This window comes from Vicia villosa, linkage group LG2 (genome assembly GCF_029867415.1).
Source record: "Vicia villosa cultivar HV-30 ecotype Madison, WI linkage group LG2, Vvil1.0, whole genome shotgun sequence".
Classification (NCBI taxonomy): domain Eukaryota; kingdom Viridiplantae; phylum Streptophyta; class Magnoliopsida; order Fabales; family Fabaceae; genus Vicia; species Vicia villosa.
The window spans coordinates 162834653-162851471 of NC_081181.1; the positions used below are offsets into that span (position 1 = coordinate 162834653).

Here is a 16819-nt window from a genome sequence, read left to right on the forward strand (position 1 = left end):
GATGATGTTGATACATATACATGCTTTTGATGATGATGATGATGATGATGATTGATTCGTATGGAATGATGCTAATATATGTAGACATGCTTAATGATGATGATGATGATGATAATGGTTTGAGTATTGGATGAGATTACTCATAGACTTGACGAGGATATAAGTATGTTTTATATATGTTTTCATTCATTCATAATCATATGTTTGCGAGCTGAATCCGAATGATTTATGGATTCAGTGAAGGGCATAATTCCCATTGTGCGGAATTTGTGCTGGCAGGGCCATATCTGGATGATGATAGATCGGTCGGTGGGTGTATCCCATTGATGATGATTGGTACCACATGCATAGTGTCAGTTCATTACATATGCATGATTTTTGATGACTTGATTGATGAGTATGATGTGTTGGATGAATGATGTATATTTTGGTGTTGTGCAATTGATGAGTGTTTTCTAATAATCTGAATATGATGAAATTGGGTGAATGATGTGACTATGATGTGTTTTTATTTATGAATCAATAACATTTGTTAATTGTGAATGAGATTCACCCTTACTGTTGACATTTTCAAATTGACGAGTAGCGGCTTTTGGCTTTTGGTGAGGATAGCTCATAGGCCGGTTTGTTTAAGTATAGCGTCGGTGTCATGCTCTGATATTGTAACACTGGGGAACACTAGTTTAGAGTCTATGATGATACTCTATTATGTTGTTATTTTATTAATTTTGTGGGATACTGCATATATAAGGTTATGCTTATCAGTATGATGAATATTCCGCTGTTTAGAAAACATGAATATGATAATTTGATGATTTGTTCCTAAGTGTAGCATGACAATTGACTTATGATAATTTGTTTAAATTGAATTGTGGCACCCTTGCTTTTATGTTTTACTCTGAATTTTAATATAATTGTCGCGGGGTTTAGAAGGGTGTTACAGGTAACATATAGTTTGCCACACAATATCAAAAGATACGTGGGAGACTTGAGGCATAAGAGACTCTCAAAACAGAAGACCTAAGACCTCCCCCTAGTTTGTAATTATTCATATTGCTTTCCATTAGGTTAGGGTTCTCTTTAAATAGTCTTCAGGAAGTCCATGGGCTTCATAACCTTTTCCCTTATCTATACTTGATCCATACGCTAGAGACTGCATCAAATCTGCAGATCCCTTTTTTGAATCTTGGAACAAATCTTTAAATTTCCAAAATAGTTCAATCAACCAATATTAGAAACTTTAATTATGATGTGATTTAATTCTAAAGTTCCAGATTTAAATCTTCTTGACCTGTAAATATTATTGAGATATAAATCTTAAAATAAATATCAAAAAATTAAATTAAATTTGTCAAGATTTAAAACAACATGTATTGATGTTCTGGTTCAGAATGTTATGACATTTGTTAGAACATTTGTCTTCAATATAAGCTCAATTCTGATGTATCAGTATTAGTCAAGATGATATGACATCTTGCTCAACATCTGTCAAGTACCATGTTTTAGTAAAATTAATGCCAACCACAAAACCATGGAACTAACAATCTTCCTTTTTGGCAAATTTTGGCTAAAACAACCAAAACATAATTATACCTGGAGATAGGAATAAAACCACAATAAGGACAACACAAGCTTTCATGATAAACATGTAAACTTTGTAAATTTTGTAATTAGATAATTACATTAACACATCTTAATAGCTTATACAATCATATTTTTTAACACAACTTAACATCTTGTACAATAAATATGAACCATATTTCAGGGGTTACATGTTGTTTCAGATCTATCCTAAAAAACACAAATCCCCCTGTCTTTTAAACCCACTTTTTTTGTCTTAAAGATTCAATTCTCCCCTTTAATCAGCACAAGAAACTTTTCCCAAAGCTTGGGAAAACCAACCTGAACTCGGGCTTGAACTATCCAAGTTCACCATATTAGAAGAACATGCAGCATAAGCAGCAGTCGTAACTCAGAGCATAGTAACCAAATCTCTTCATAGACCTCAACATTCAAGATGTTAGAACATCTGGTAGGACATCTTCTACTCATCAACATAAGCAAAAGAAACAACACTATCAGCAGTGCCATTAGTAGAAGCAACAAAACCATCAGTAGTGCTATTAGTAGCAACAACACCATCAATAGTGCTTCCCCTAAATGGTTGCATTCAGCAAGCAACCAAAAACCAAAAACCAAAAACTAAATTATACTACTACTACTCCTATTACATACAAATAATACTACTCCTATCATGAAATACTACTACTACTACTCCTATTACATAAAAATACTACTACTCCTATTACATAAAAATACTACTACTCTTATCATAAAATACTACTACTCCTATACTCTCCCCTTTTTAGCAAAAAATTGACAAAAACAGAGTGAGTGTGCAAAGACACCTACTAAAAAAGAAAACAGGAAACACAACTTTTTTTTAATATGACAGAAACAACAAACAAAACTAAACTACTCAATTATTCCACCCGAGTTCTTGAAGTTGACCCAATCTTCATTAGCTTTTGAGTTAGAGTCTTGAACATGATTTTTCTTAAATGACTTCATCTTTGACACAGATTTCTTTCCTATTACTAATGCTCCAGTAGATGTTCCAGCATTGGACATAATCTTCTTTAGGTCAGTAATCTCATCCTTCTCGGTTTTTAGCATAAGATCCTTTTTACCCTTAGTATTTTTGTTTGATGTGTTGATGAATAAGTACAACTTAAGAAAAGGAGCAACTAGTAAGGTTTTTAAGTGCAAAGTGATTTACCTTGGTTGTAATGAATCCTTGCTTGTAACGACGGCTTGGTCAATGAGAGAGTGCTTGAATTATGTGAAATCATCGTTTAAACATTACACCACTAAATATGGGAGAGAGATATTCTTTTGTTCTCCTTTTTTCCTTTCCCAAGCATTGACTATTGAAACCTAATGTTCCAACATTTGAACTGACACGCTATATGTCATTGGAACATGTTTCTCTGAATTTGTACGCATCACTAGATGAGGAAGAAAACAATATTGTTGACAAGTCTTCCAGACAGTTATAGCTCAGTTTCTTTAGCGGTACAGAATTCCACAGATTACCCTTATAGCCTGCAGTCAGGCCCTATAATAGGAGATGATCGGTAGAATGCTCTCAGCTAAGCATACTGACATCTTTGGTTTGGATTTTAAAACATTTTACCACAGTACAATGTCAGAATATTCTGATGGACATCATAGTCTTATTTCATCCAAAACAATTTAGAGTAATACTCTCTTAAAACACAATTCTTGTTGAAGATCAAGATTAGGTTATTGCTGATCCAAGGGACACAAAATGTTGATTTTGTAAAAATTGGTTTGATTTGTATGATTGGATTTATTATAGTGAATCTAAGGACCTAGCATTTTATTTACCATGTTTTTTGTTTAAAAATGTCTCTAAATATGGGGGGATCACTTTGTAGGAGACGATTTTAGTGATCGGAAGAATTCTCAAAGGTTGGCTAATCATGCTACTTCTTCCAATAGTCATGTTGATTGTGTGCATATGGGTTATGCTCTCATGAACCCAAACCAAAGTACTAAGGCCTTGTTTGTTAATCAAACTAAGCAAATGAATGCCTAATATCGTGTTCGTGTAAACACATCCCTTGTAATTACTAAGTTTCTTTTTAGGTGTGGCAAGCTATTTAAAGGGAGTGACGGGTCTCTTAACTCTTTATTTAAGGGGCCATTTATTGAGTTGGTGGACACTTTAAAGGAAATCAACCTGGAGATAGCTAGTGTAATAAATTATGCTCCGAAAAATAACCTTATGACTGCCTCTAAGATTTAAAAGGATCTTGTTGTTGCTTGTGCATGTGAAATAACTCAACAAATTATATGTGATATTACGGATGATGTGTTTTGTGTTTTGATTGATGAATCTGGTGAGGTTGCTGGTAAAGAACAAATTGCTGTTGTTATTCGCTAAGTTAATAACGAAGGTTTGGTAAAAGAAAGGTTTCTTGGCATTGTAAATGTTAAAGAAACAAGTGCTAAGTCACTTAAGGAGACACTTGAGAAATTATTGTCTATTAATGGTTTGAGTATATCTAGCATTTGGAGGAAAGGGTATGGTAGAGCGAGCAATATGAGAGGTAAGTTTGGTGGTTTGATAACTTTAATCCAAAATGAGAATACACCTGCTTATTATGTGCATTATTTCGCCCATTAACTTCAATTGGTACTTGTTGCATGTGCTAAGACTCACAAAGATGTTAGTGGTTTTTTGTAAGGTCAATATGCTTGTTAATTTCATTCGATCTTCTAAGAAGAGACAAGAATTACTTCGGGACAAACAAGTAACTCAGTTTTCTAAATTGATTGAAGAGGGCCAAATAGAAACTGGTTATGGATTAAATCAAGAATCATTTATTGCTAGAGCCGGTGACACACGTTGGAGTTCCCACTTTATGACTCTCACTAGTTTGATGACTTTGTATGGTGCCATTATTGGGGTACTTGAAGAAGTTGGAAATGATACGTCATTTGCAAAATATGGCAAAACAATGCTTTTGTTAGATGTGCTTCAATCATTTGATTTTATCTCCATGTTATATATGATGGTTGAGATTTTAGGATTTACTAATGATTTAAATGTAGCGTTATAAAAGCGTGATCAAGATCTTTTGAATGCTTTGTCACTTGTCAATGCTACCAAACAAGAATTACAAGAAATGAGGAATGATGGATGGGAAGAGCTTATATCTAAGGTTATGGAAGTTTGCAGTAAGCTTAACATTAATGTGCCTAACATGGATGCATCATATGTGCAAGGGAAGAAACCTAGGCGACATGCTACAACTTCTAGTGTTTTTAATTTGCATCATTATAAGCATGATTGTTAGTTTAATGTTTTAGATTTGCAGTTGCACGAGCTCAATGCTAGGTTTGATGAAGAGAATACTGAACTTTTAGAATGTGTTTTATGTTTGAGTCCTTCATCGTCATTTGCAACTTTTGATGTGAAAAAGTTATTAAGAATGGTTGAACTTTATCCAGTTGATTTTGTAGATGTGCCGGAAGTGGTGATGCGACATCAACTTCAAAATTATGTTAGAAATATTTGATGTGACCCAAAATTTGCAAAGTTAAAAGGACTTTCATATCTTTGTGCAAAACTTGTGGAAACAAATAAGTGCAAAGCATTTGATATGGTTTATAAGCTTCTGAAATTGGCTTTAGTCTTGTCGGCAGCAACAACAAGCGTGGAACGTATTTTTTCAGCTATGAAGTTTGTGAAGAATCAATTATGTAACAAAACGAGTGATCAGTGGTTAAATGATCGTCTTGTAACTTTTATAGAAATAGATGTTCTTGGAACAATTAACAATAATGTTATTTTAGCTCATTTTCAAGAAATAAATTATAAACGATTTTTATTGTAATGTATTGCATTAAACAATATTATTATTCATTTTTAACATGATTTAGTTCGTACATTTTATGTTTAACCATAGTAATATATATTGTGTGGATTCGCTCTAGGTTCAAGATATATGCATTTTTTAAAGACTACATGTCTTAATTTTTTATTATTTTTGGCATAATGCAAACAGAAACTTAAAATTAAAAATTAAAAAATATATTTTCATTTTGATTCTACATTTTTTTCAAAACTAATATTAAAAATAAAAAGATAAAAGCAAAGAGTCAAACCACAAATTTTGAATAAGTCAATTTTTCTAAAAAATATATCCTGGTTTCTCGCTATACTTTTTCAAAATCAAAACAAAACCTCTCGAAAAAAATGGTATGAATGCCATCTAGTCTAATAATATTTTCACTCACCCAAATAATGCTCTAATAAATTGAATGAATAGCTAACTTCTCCAAAGTTATATATGCTCTCTATATGAAGTGATTGGAAGGGAAGAAGAATCTAACTCTAATTAAACCAAGTAATTACTACGTCCCTTTAATATCTTTTTAGTTATTTATTTTTACTCTCGTGTTATCGATTTCCGCTTTAAATCTCTATGCAATTCAAGAAAGCTTTATATAAATGTATTTACATCAGATTAACACATACATTTTTATTGTGATAGTGAAAAAAAACATGGAAGACCACTTGATAATAGTAATGGAAGGATCTAACATCTCTTTACTACGTGGCCCAAGGTATAGTCAATTCAATTAATTTCTCCAGTACTCTTATTGAAAAAACCAAGTCCATGTCGTTAATTCTAACCACCCACGATTTATATCTACGCATCTTGTAAACGCTACTTTAAAACAATCATGGTTTGAATTATGGATGTATGAAATTTGATTTTTTTTTTTTAATACACCCTTTGCGTCCAACACTTTTTGGATTTGGTGTCCATAAATAAATGGTGGTGGCCTGAATTAGAGTTTGACATAATTGGTCCTTATAGAACGGACTAATCTGTTGAGAAATATCACTATATAAATTATTTGTGAGCATTATTAAATTTGGACTTTTCCCAATAACTCTTCTTGTGTTTTTAATTTCTAACATCCCAAATTAACTCATAAATATCTCTCCCTACAGGTACGCGGTTAGCGACAAAGCGAGATTGGAGAAAGTAGTTGTGAACTCAATGGTATTATGCTTGGTATTGGTTATCTTTATTGCACTAAAGATATCATCATTTAGTGGTAAATTCATAACAAAACATGAGTCAACCATTCTGATCATTCTAATTTGTTTTGTTCTATGTGTTCAAATATCGCTACTTGGTATTACAGTAAACCATCCAGTTAACAAGAGCATATTTGTAATCTTATACATAATGCTGCCATTAACTGCAACATCGGTTATAATAATGAGCCTTGTTTCATCGACTGCTGCTATCACCATATTCATATCATGGGTGATCGTAATTGCAACGATTGTTTATCTTAACTGGGAAGAGATCTACAATGTAGATATAGTTGTTTTGAATACATTTCGAATAATTTTCGCAACGATTGGTGTCATTTCCTTAATTTGGAATGTATATTGCATGTTGGACACTTTAACACATTAATTACATTTTCTTCTCCTGTATGGATTATCTTTGAAATTTATTTGTCTCATGAATAATAGTGTATATGAATGGAATAGACTAACACTTATGTTTAGGATTTATGAGGTCATGTACGAATTTGATAAATCAATCTCATATATATATATATATATATATATATATATATATATATATATATATATATATATATATATTAAAAAAATTATACTTAATAATATAATATATATTTAGTAAATGCTAATGTTTAGCACAACACGTTGTTAGCCTGGCGGTGAAACCTAAGAGCGTCTCCAACGCCAGTTTTTCAACAAGTTCTCCAACGTGGCCAACAACATTTTCTATTTTTATGAACCATTGGAGTTGGCCAGCCTGGACAACCGTAGTAATACAATGCAACGGATGTTTGGAATAAAATAATAATAAATATAAAAATGGGTGTTGCTCAATGGCTATTTCTTTATTTTTAATAAAAAATTGTGGGACCCAATAAGAGTTTTTTAGAGTTGTACTATTGGGCAGCCGCTAATATGTATAAACATTTTCTTATGCATGGTGCATAAGTTAACCTAAGTCTTTGGATCAATATTTCCATCTAATGGCTAGAAATCACCATATATATATATATATATATATATATATATATATATATATATATATATATATATATATATACTAAAAACAGAAACAAAACGTTTTACTGATTTTTTTCTTCTCAATTCAACGACTCGACATCTTTTTCTTCTCAATTCACCACTGTCGCCACCGCCTGCACCGTCGCTACCGCCAATCTCCGCCGATCACCATCGTCTTCATCCTTCCTTCCCAACACATCACCACTGTTGCCATGCTTCGTTCCCAACACGTCATCACCGTCGCCTTTCTTTGCCGCCATCAATAACTCATTCCGGTGATTCCTCACAGCTCACTTTCATCCACGAAATCATAGGTATTGGATTTTACACTTGTTAAATTGAATTTTAGATGATTCACACTTCAATTTCTGAATTTCTATAGAACTGATTATTTTACCTAATTCAAGAATTCATTGAGTAATGTATGTACTATGGTTGAGTAGTGTTAGGATTCCATGAGTAATGTGCAATATATTTTGATAGAATAACCTTGCCTACTTCCATGAGTAATGTGCAATATATTTTGATAGAATAATCTTGCCTACTGTATAATATTAAATTGAATTTTAGAATTCCCACTTCAATTTCTGATTTCTTTCTTGCAATATGTGATTACCTAATGCGATAATTCATTGAGTAATGTGTAATATGGTTGAGTAATGTTAGGATTCCATGAGTAATGTGCAATATATTTTGAAAGAATAACCCTGATTGCTGTATAATATTGAATATGCATATCTATCTTTCCTATTATTAAAGTTGTAATTTGTATTTTGTAGGTTGTGTTGCTAATGGATGAGATTTCGTCTTCCACAAATGTCACTCAAGATGTTGGTTCAATCTCCGATGAAAATAAAGAATCGTGGCAACATTTTGTCTTCCACGACCTTTCATCAATCAAGGATTTCTATGCTAAATACGCTCATGAAAAGGGATTTAACGTGAGAAGAAATTTGCACTCTTTTTTTTATTCTCATAACAAAAAAACGGACATTGTGCAATATATCTGTTATGTTTGTAACAAGCATGGTTTCAAGCACGGAAGTCGGGCGGATCCTAAGAACAAGACAAACTCGGATACTCCTGTTCTCATTGAATATCAGAAAGAGAAAGAACTTCCCGAGGAAAGGACTGGTTGCCCAGCTAGTATTTCGTTGAAGTATAATTCTAATGTTAAAGGTTATCACATATACAAATGGAATGTTACTCATAACCACCCTCTCCATAAACCCGAGCATTAGCATTACTTGAGATCGGCTCGAGAGATTAGTGAGCCTTAAAAATAACTTGCTATAATAAATTCGAAATCAGGCATGTCTGTAAGATCCTCCTTTCAAGTTATGCGTCAAATAGCTGGTGGTTCAAAGAACCTTGGATATTGCTTCCAAGATTTAAAGAACTTTCTCACCACTGTTCGACAAAAGGAAATGGTCATTGGTGATGCAACTAGTATCCAAGAATATGTTAGAAACGAAGCTTTGAGGAACCCATCATTTTATTATGATATCCAAGTAGATTCTGAAGAGAACATAGCTAGTATTTTCTGGTCAGATGCAATCATGCAGCAAGACTATGAATTATTTGGTGATCTCATCAGTTTCGACACAACTTATCGAACAAATACGGAGTATCGCCCATTAGGTATGTGTTCTATTCATTTCACTACTATTATATCAAGCTTCCATTTTATTTTGTAATTATCAGTGCATTGATATATTCTCTCTACCATATTTATTATTACATCATTATATATTAGTATAAAGATATATTGATAACATCCTTTGTTTTAGGTATGACACTGCTTTTATATTGATAACATCCATTGTTTTAACTTTTTGTTATATGTTTTTGTCATACATACCAGCTCCATTCCTTGGATTTGACAACCACCGTAAGAGTGTATTATTTGGTTGTGCCCTGCTCTACGATGAGACTTCAGCAAGTTTTGATTGGTTGTTTACCACTTTCCTGAAGTGCATGAAAAATAAGAAACCCATTACAATTTTTATAGACCAAGCTTCTGCTTTAATGAAGTCAATTCCAAACATCTTTCTCGATGTCTTCCATGGGTTGTGTTCTTGGCACATGGGGGAGAATGCAAAGTCCAACTTAGGCTCTCGTTGCAATGGTGCATTTCTTGACGAACTACATCACTTGGTTTCGAATGTTGATGATGAGGCAGAGTTTGACTTCAATTGGAATAAGATGCTTCAAAATTGTTTTGGTGGTAAAGCCACTTCTGAATTTACTTGGCTTGTCCAGATTCATCGTAATCGTACTCAATGGTCTTCTGCTTGGGTGAAATCACACTTCACTGCCGGTTTGAAGACCACACAGTTAAGCGAGTCGTTCAATGCCTTTCTTCGCCACTTTCTTCAGCCAAACCACTCACTTGTGCAATTATTTATCCATTTCAATGTTATGGTTGAGAAAATGCGAGATAATCATGATGATTGTGATTTCAAGGCTGCCAATACTAGGCCAAGAAACAATTATCCCAACAGCCAACTCATGAGGTCTGTTGTCGCCAAGTATACTGCAACATCGTTTGCATTCATTCACAAGCAATATGATCTTTCTTTCAAATATTATTATGAGGAGGACACGTCAAGAAGTTCAATTTCTAATAGAGTTTTCAAAGTGTTCACAATTCAACTTGTTCGTGATGCCGATGAGATGGATTTTGATAATGATGCCGCTGCGAATGTTTATATGTCGGTTGAAGAAGTTCCAGAAAACCTTCTTCCTAATGATTAAGATCCTTTGCGACTTGATGAGAGGGTTGTTACTGCAGATATTGGGAACAAGATTTTTACTTGTACATGTCGGATGTTCGAGAACCTGGGATTCTTTTGTCGCCATGTTTTCAAGATATTAGACTTGTTAGGGAGTTCTGTCCAATACCAGTCCTTGAAGTCCATACCTGACCACTACATATTGAAGCGTTGGACTAAAGGAATTCGTCCATCCCTTGATGCTTTAAAACCCATCAGTATTGGAGGTATTCAAGATACTACTTTTGCACAAAGATATCAACAAGCTTCTGGTGTTATGCTTCATATTATAACTCGTGTTTGCATGGACCCTGATGCGTGCCAATTTTTTCTTAATGCTGCAATTGAATGAGGGAAGCAAGCGGAAGAGTTGATTGTTACTAAAGGTGTTTCCGGTCAACCTTCATCTTCCAGGTCTGCATCTTGCAAAGATACTAGTGTTGCTGAACCTCTTGTAGTTGATTCTAGTGGAAAAAAGTTCAAAAAGAGACCCAATCCAATCAGGGCTAGGAAACGGCTCAAAAGTGATTATGAGTTAGCTAGGGAGAGACAAAGATTCATCGCACAGCGGAAGAAACAAAAGAAAGAAGAAGATGCTGCAAAATTAGCTTTAACAATCAACAATGTTGATTGATTTTCATTAATTTCTTTCCATTATTTTAGACAATTATATTTCAGTCTACTATTTCAAATTTTCATCATACTGTAAGCAGAATTTTTAATATTCTGTTTTAGTTACTGCAAATACATTAGTGACCGTAATGGATAATAAATGATATTTCTTGTTTCCATTGCCAATTTAGCTTCTGCTCATTCAATCAATCAGTAGATGAATTAGTTTGTTTTTCAATTAGGAATCAGTAGATGAATCAGTTTGTTATTTTGTCTACTTTACCTTGTTATTAGTACACTTTGTGGTAGCTAGGATGATTTATATCTACTCCTTAATTAATTTATGACTTCCATTTTTTAAAAATGAAATAAAATTATACTTGGTTTTGTGTTATGTCAAAGGTTATGATGCTGTCTATGTTCTTTGTATATAATGCCTAAGTTATGATTCATGCATGGCTAGTAGTTACCTTTCTCAATTGGAGATATAATATTAGAAAGGTTAACCGACTTGTCATTTTATTAAAATAGTAGAAACAAGTGATTAAAATTACTATAATTTCACATTTTTATGAATCGATATAATATTAGAAAGATTAACCGACTTGTATTTTTTATGAATCGAAGCGAAAAATGTGGATAGCCGCATGTTTTCGTCTTGTTGTCATATATTCTTTGAAGAAAGAGTTGTAAAATTGGATATTGTTGAAAGAGTAATGTGGTGTACTTTTCATTTATATCGTATCCACAGAGATTATTACGATATCACCGCCGTTCTATAGCCTATTTTGTCTAGAGTTAATGTTACTTTAGTTTTAAGTTTGCAAAAGATCATTCAATCACTTAAGTAGCAAAGAGTAAATTAATGAAAGTTCTAAGTTAAATAAAATGTATCAAGATTCGATTTCATCGACCTAAATTTGTATGTTTCCTTATAAATATATGTCTATGAACTTGCTAACGATCAATATAATTACGTATCGACGTCTATATCGTCCGTGTCCGCAACGATATAGCTAGATTTACCGTATTGTTTAACCGACGATTTCTCCACCGTTTAAACAATGAGTTTAAAGGTAGTGCACTGACAGTGTAAACAAACTTTACACATACATCCAATCAAAAGCATTACACTTGCCATGTCATATTAGTTTTTTTAAATTAAAATTGTGTTTTAATTGGATACATGGTTGTGATTGGTTGACAGTGTAAAAATATTTTACACTGTCAGTGCATATTCCTATTTCTCTTAAACAATACAAATAACGTTTTAAAACCGATACTTAGTAAACATCAAACGCTAAATCCATGTCTGCAACTTAAAGTTTGAAAGATGATAAGTTACGTCAAGACACAAACATTGATGTCTCAAACATTTATACCAAAGAAAAGCTTTAATAAACAAACTAAACCATCTATATTGGTCATCACTTGTTCATACACAATATATTCACAAGAAATACATACAAAAGGCTAGGAAGATTACATCTTATCTTGATACAAAAGAGATTTAGCTATCCATGAGAATGGTAGCTTGCTCAAGAAGGAAAGGATGAAGATCAACAAGCATCAAAGGCGATTAATCGACGATCAAGGCTTCGAATCTTCAACTCTTAGTTTGCTACAGTGTTTTGTGCTCTTGGTTCTCTCTCAAAATATCTCTCTCTATCTATAAAGTGATCTGCCCCATAAACTAAATAAACAAAGTTTCGCAGACCGCGCTTAGCGCGGTGTAGCCCGCTAAGCGCGCTATCAAAAATTGCTAAACCGCCTAACCGCGCTAAGCGGGCTCCAGACCTCGCTTAGCGCGGAACTCTCTATCAGAACTTCCTTCTTTTCTTTAAAACCGCGCTTAGTGGGCTCAACCTCGCTTAGCGCGCTTCCTCTTTTCAGCAATCCTTGGCTTTGGTCTTGGAACATCTTCAAAGCCCTTTTTCCATGGTCCAAGCTTCCAATTATCTATAAAAACTACAAAATCCAACACAGATTGCAAAGATAAAAACTATTCAACAATATTATAAATATAAGAATATATATATACCAAATGATAATAAAATACTACTATTAACCACAAAAAGACTTGAGAGTTACCAAAAATTACCTAAGATATTTACACAAATTGGTAACTAACAATTCTCCCCAACTTAAACCTTTGTTTGTCCTCAAACAAAACAGACACAACCAAGAGATCACAAGCTAAGACAAGAACAATTGGGTGGTTCAAATTCCATAAGCACACAAGTAACATCTTACCTTTACTAAAATAACACCATGATGCAAATACTAATACTAAATACATATTTGATGTCAACAATTCCTAAAACAAAATAAGTTCAAGATTGAATCACAACCTACACACTTCTCTAGTAAGAGACAAAATTGAGGATCCTAACACTCACACAACAATGCCGCCAACATCCAGAATCAATTATGTGTTCATCTACACAACATTTATATCAAAAGCGTAAAAGCAAGAATCACAAAGACTTTAGGGTTGAAACTTGGCTTGGTTAACAAGGAAATGTCATTTCTCAAGGCCATTGAAACGAAAGGGGTCAATTCCTAAGAGAGCATTCAAATCACGATTATATCCAACATCCTTATCAATCGATCACACAATTTTATTGCTCAAGAGTTCATCACTTTAAATTTAAAAGACACTAGCTATGAACAAAGCTCTTTTCTTTTCCTTTTTCTTTTTCTTTTTCTTTTTTTTTTTCATTTTTTCTTTTTCTCTCGTGAGCAATCATTTATTTTCTTCTCCACACCAATACAACCAAGATAATTTTTTATTCTCCCCAACTTGAATATTACCACCACATAATCACGAATGCTCCCTATTCTAAGGCGAAAAGGAATCAATCCTAACCATGTTTCATGGTGCTTTTCAAGGTTAAAAGAAAGTCATCAAGATTCAAATCAAAAATCGGCAATTATAAGGCATGACATGATACCGATTGAATCTTGGCAAAATGGCTCAAAGTGGTTAGCAAATACTCATACACTCACCGGGTAGGTTATATTTGGAAGAGAAGTTATACTCGTAATGCAAAACAAAATGCTTTGATCACTTTCATGCTTTACACAATTAAATAAAACCGCAAGATTAGACATAATAATCACGAGTTAAACGCACATTATTGGTAACCACAAAATAATATATATATATATATATATATATATATATATATATATATATATATATATATATATATGTACAATGGAAAGACTCCTCACACTAGTTTTAGAACTAAAATGATTCATTATTGAACTATATTTGTTAAAGAAAATATGACATCTAATTTGTACAATTACAAGCATCTAATTCATGGTATATTAAAGAAACGGTAAAAATGTACCTTGTACGTACTAATTTCACATTATATCATCACCGCCCCAATTGGTTGTAAAAGCTTGCTTCAACAAGGAAGCACTTTCACAAGAACAACAACAAAAATTTAAAACACAATTGCAAAAGTATATAGAAATATAAAGCAATTAAACTAAAAACTTAATAAATTAAAAACCAACACCAAAAGGTGTCAAAATATCCAAAAGGCATAGTAATGCCTAAGATCCAAAATACCTCATCCTTTAGAAGGATGGAACAAAACATAACAATGCTTAAGTCAAAATAAAATAAAATAAAATAAAATAGCACTAAAAACATCAACCAAAAAGAACTACTCATCCTCATCCTGGAGATTTTCTTCCACATTCTTATCCTCGCCACCTTCCTCCTCCTCAGGAAATGGACTGACCTCAGGCCAATTAGCATAATCCACCAAGTCTTGGCGAGAACTCCACGGATGAGCCACATGGGGCTCCATCATCTGCAACCTTAGCTGAGACATAGAATCATGCATAAACATGAATGCTCTCTGATGCGCCATATGAAATGCCAAGTTCTCCTCTCTATCAAGATCACTACGGCGGCGAGCAGGGCGAGCAGCAGCAACAGGAACAGCAGTCAACCTGGATAAACAATAACGCTCAATAAAAGTATCATCAATAAAAGTGTCGATAGACACAAGACCCTCGGAAGGAATCTGCATCTAGCTTTCTTGCACAGATTCATGATCAAACCCGGGAATATCAACTTGCAGGGAGCACGATCACCATGGCGAGTGCCACTCAAAGAAACCCTCTTAAGCTCATTCGCAATAATGCGAGTAATATCAATCGGCTCATTCTCAATCATACGAGCAACCAGTGCAGCAAACTCAGCAGGTAAAGAGGAGGTGTGACTCCTAGGCCTCATATTATGAAGGACCACTGACATGAGAACCTGAGCATTAGTAGTCAACGACTTTCTAGAGAACTTCTGGGGCTGCAGCGAAGGATTAAGATCATAAGACTGCCCCCTCGTGCACAAAAATTCCCTCAAATGATCCCAATCAAAATTACCCCGTGCCAATTGTACATGATAACCACACAGCTCACCATCCTCAAAAGGCAATTGAGTTCCAAGAAATTCACGGATAGCCTGACGAGAAAAATCGATTTCCTTACCACGCACCCAAGTTTTGAACTCATAGGCCACACCTTCAACCGGAAATTCCTCATTTGGCACGACATTAGCATAAAACTCTCTTACAATCTCCAAATGAAACTTAGGTGCAGGCTCACAAAGTTTAAGCCAACCATACTCCTCAATGGTGTTATGACACCACCCATAGGTTCCCTCAGGATTGATTCTCACAATTCGCTCAGGCCACCATGTCCTAACCTCTAGCTTCTTATACCTCTCCTCTTGGACATGACTCTTAAAACGGTTTTGATTAAATGGAATAGCCCTAGGTGCTTGAGAAGAACTGCCACCTTCGGTTCCGGACTTTCTCTTTTTAGAGCCTAAGAATTTTGGTCCCATCTGAAATAATTAAAGAAATGGCAACACAAAAACCAACATGTTAACACAAAAATAAAAAAATAAACTGCTAAATCAAGTATCAATGGCAAAGGATCACTCCCCCTGCGTCAAACAAAAGCAGGCAGAAGAGGGAATTTTTCTGAAATTCCCAGACCGCGCTAAGCGCGCCTACCGCGCTAAGCGGGCTCTACGAATTTCAGAAAAAATTCCCTGCGAACCAGGGTTGCAGCCAAACATTTCCAGCACCCAAATTCTATTCTAAACATGTACAAGGCACTGGAAATCTGATTATATCACTAAGTTTTCAAAACAACAACCCTAACCACATCATATATTCCTAAAACCAAAAATTGAAAACTATACAATAGGGAGATAAAGCTAAAATGGAGAAGAAGAAGATGCTTACCTTGAGAAATTGGAGGAGATAACCTTGGTAAACTGGAAATCAAAGCACAAGACAAGCAAAGGAAAAAGAGGAGAAAGATTTGAAAAGGAAAAGAGTAAAATGAGGCAAGGGTACTCAAAACCCTAACCACTCCTCCTCTTTTTCGTTTTGGGCCGGGTCAGAAGCAAAAGGGCCCCAACGAAAATTTTTTATTTTTTATTTTTGAAAAAAAAAAACAACCCGCGCTAAGCGGGGTCTTAAGCGCGCTAAGCGCGCAACTCTCTGGAACTAAGGGTTCAAAAACCTTCAAAGCGCGCTAAGCGGGCTAGGAGCGCGCTTAGCGCCTGTGACAGAACTCAGAAATTTTTTTCTTCTACCAGCAAGTGTAACTTTACCGGTAGACTGATTTTGGCTCGACCAGAACACAAAAAACATAAACGGTAAAAAACACATAAAACGAGCTGAATATTTACAAATTGGGGTGCCTCCCAATAAGCGCTTTGTTTAACGTCGGT

General features: G+C 34.3%; 2 protein-coding genes across 2 annotated transcripts; both read left to right on the forward strand.

The window, feature by feature from the left end:
• Window positions 1-4253: 4253 nt before the first annotated feature.
• LOC131650484 (uncharacterized) lies at window positions 4254-8904 on the forward strand. Its single transcript, XM_058920190.1, has 5 exons — window positions 4254-4562; window positions 4653-4850; window positions 4908-5066; window positions 8443-8604; window positions 8689-8904. Exons 1-5 carry the CDS (start codon window positions 4254-4256, stop codon window positions 8902-8904), a joined length of 1044 nt encoding a protein of 347 aa, XP_058776173.1.
• Window positions 8905-8976: 72 nt separating this feature from the next.
• LOC131650485 (protein FAR1-RELATED SEQUENCE 5-like) lies at window positions 8977-10420 on the forward strand. Its single transcript, XM_058920191.1, has 2 exons — window positions 8977-9304; window positions 9528-10420. The coding sequence occupies exons 1-2, from the start codon at window positions 8977-8979 to the stop codon at window positions 10418-10420; spliced, it is 1221 nt and encodes a 406-aa protein (XP_058776174.1).
• The last annotated feature ends 6399 nt before the right edge of the window (window positions 10421-16819 follow it).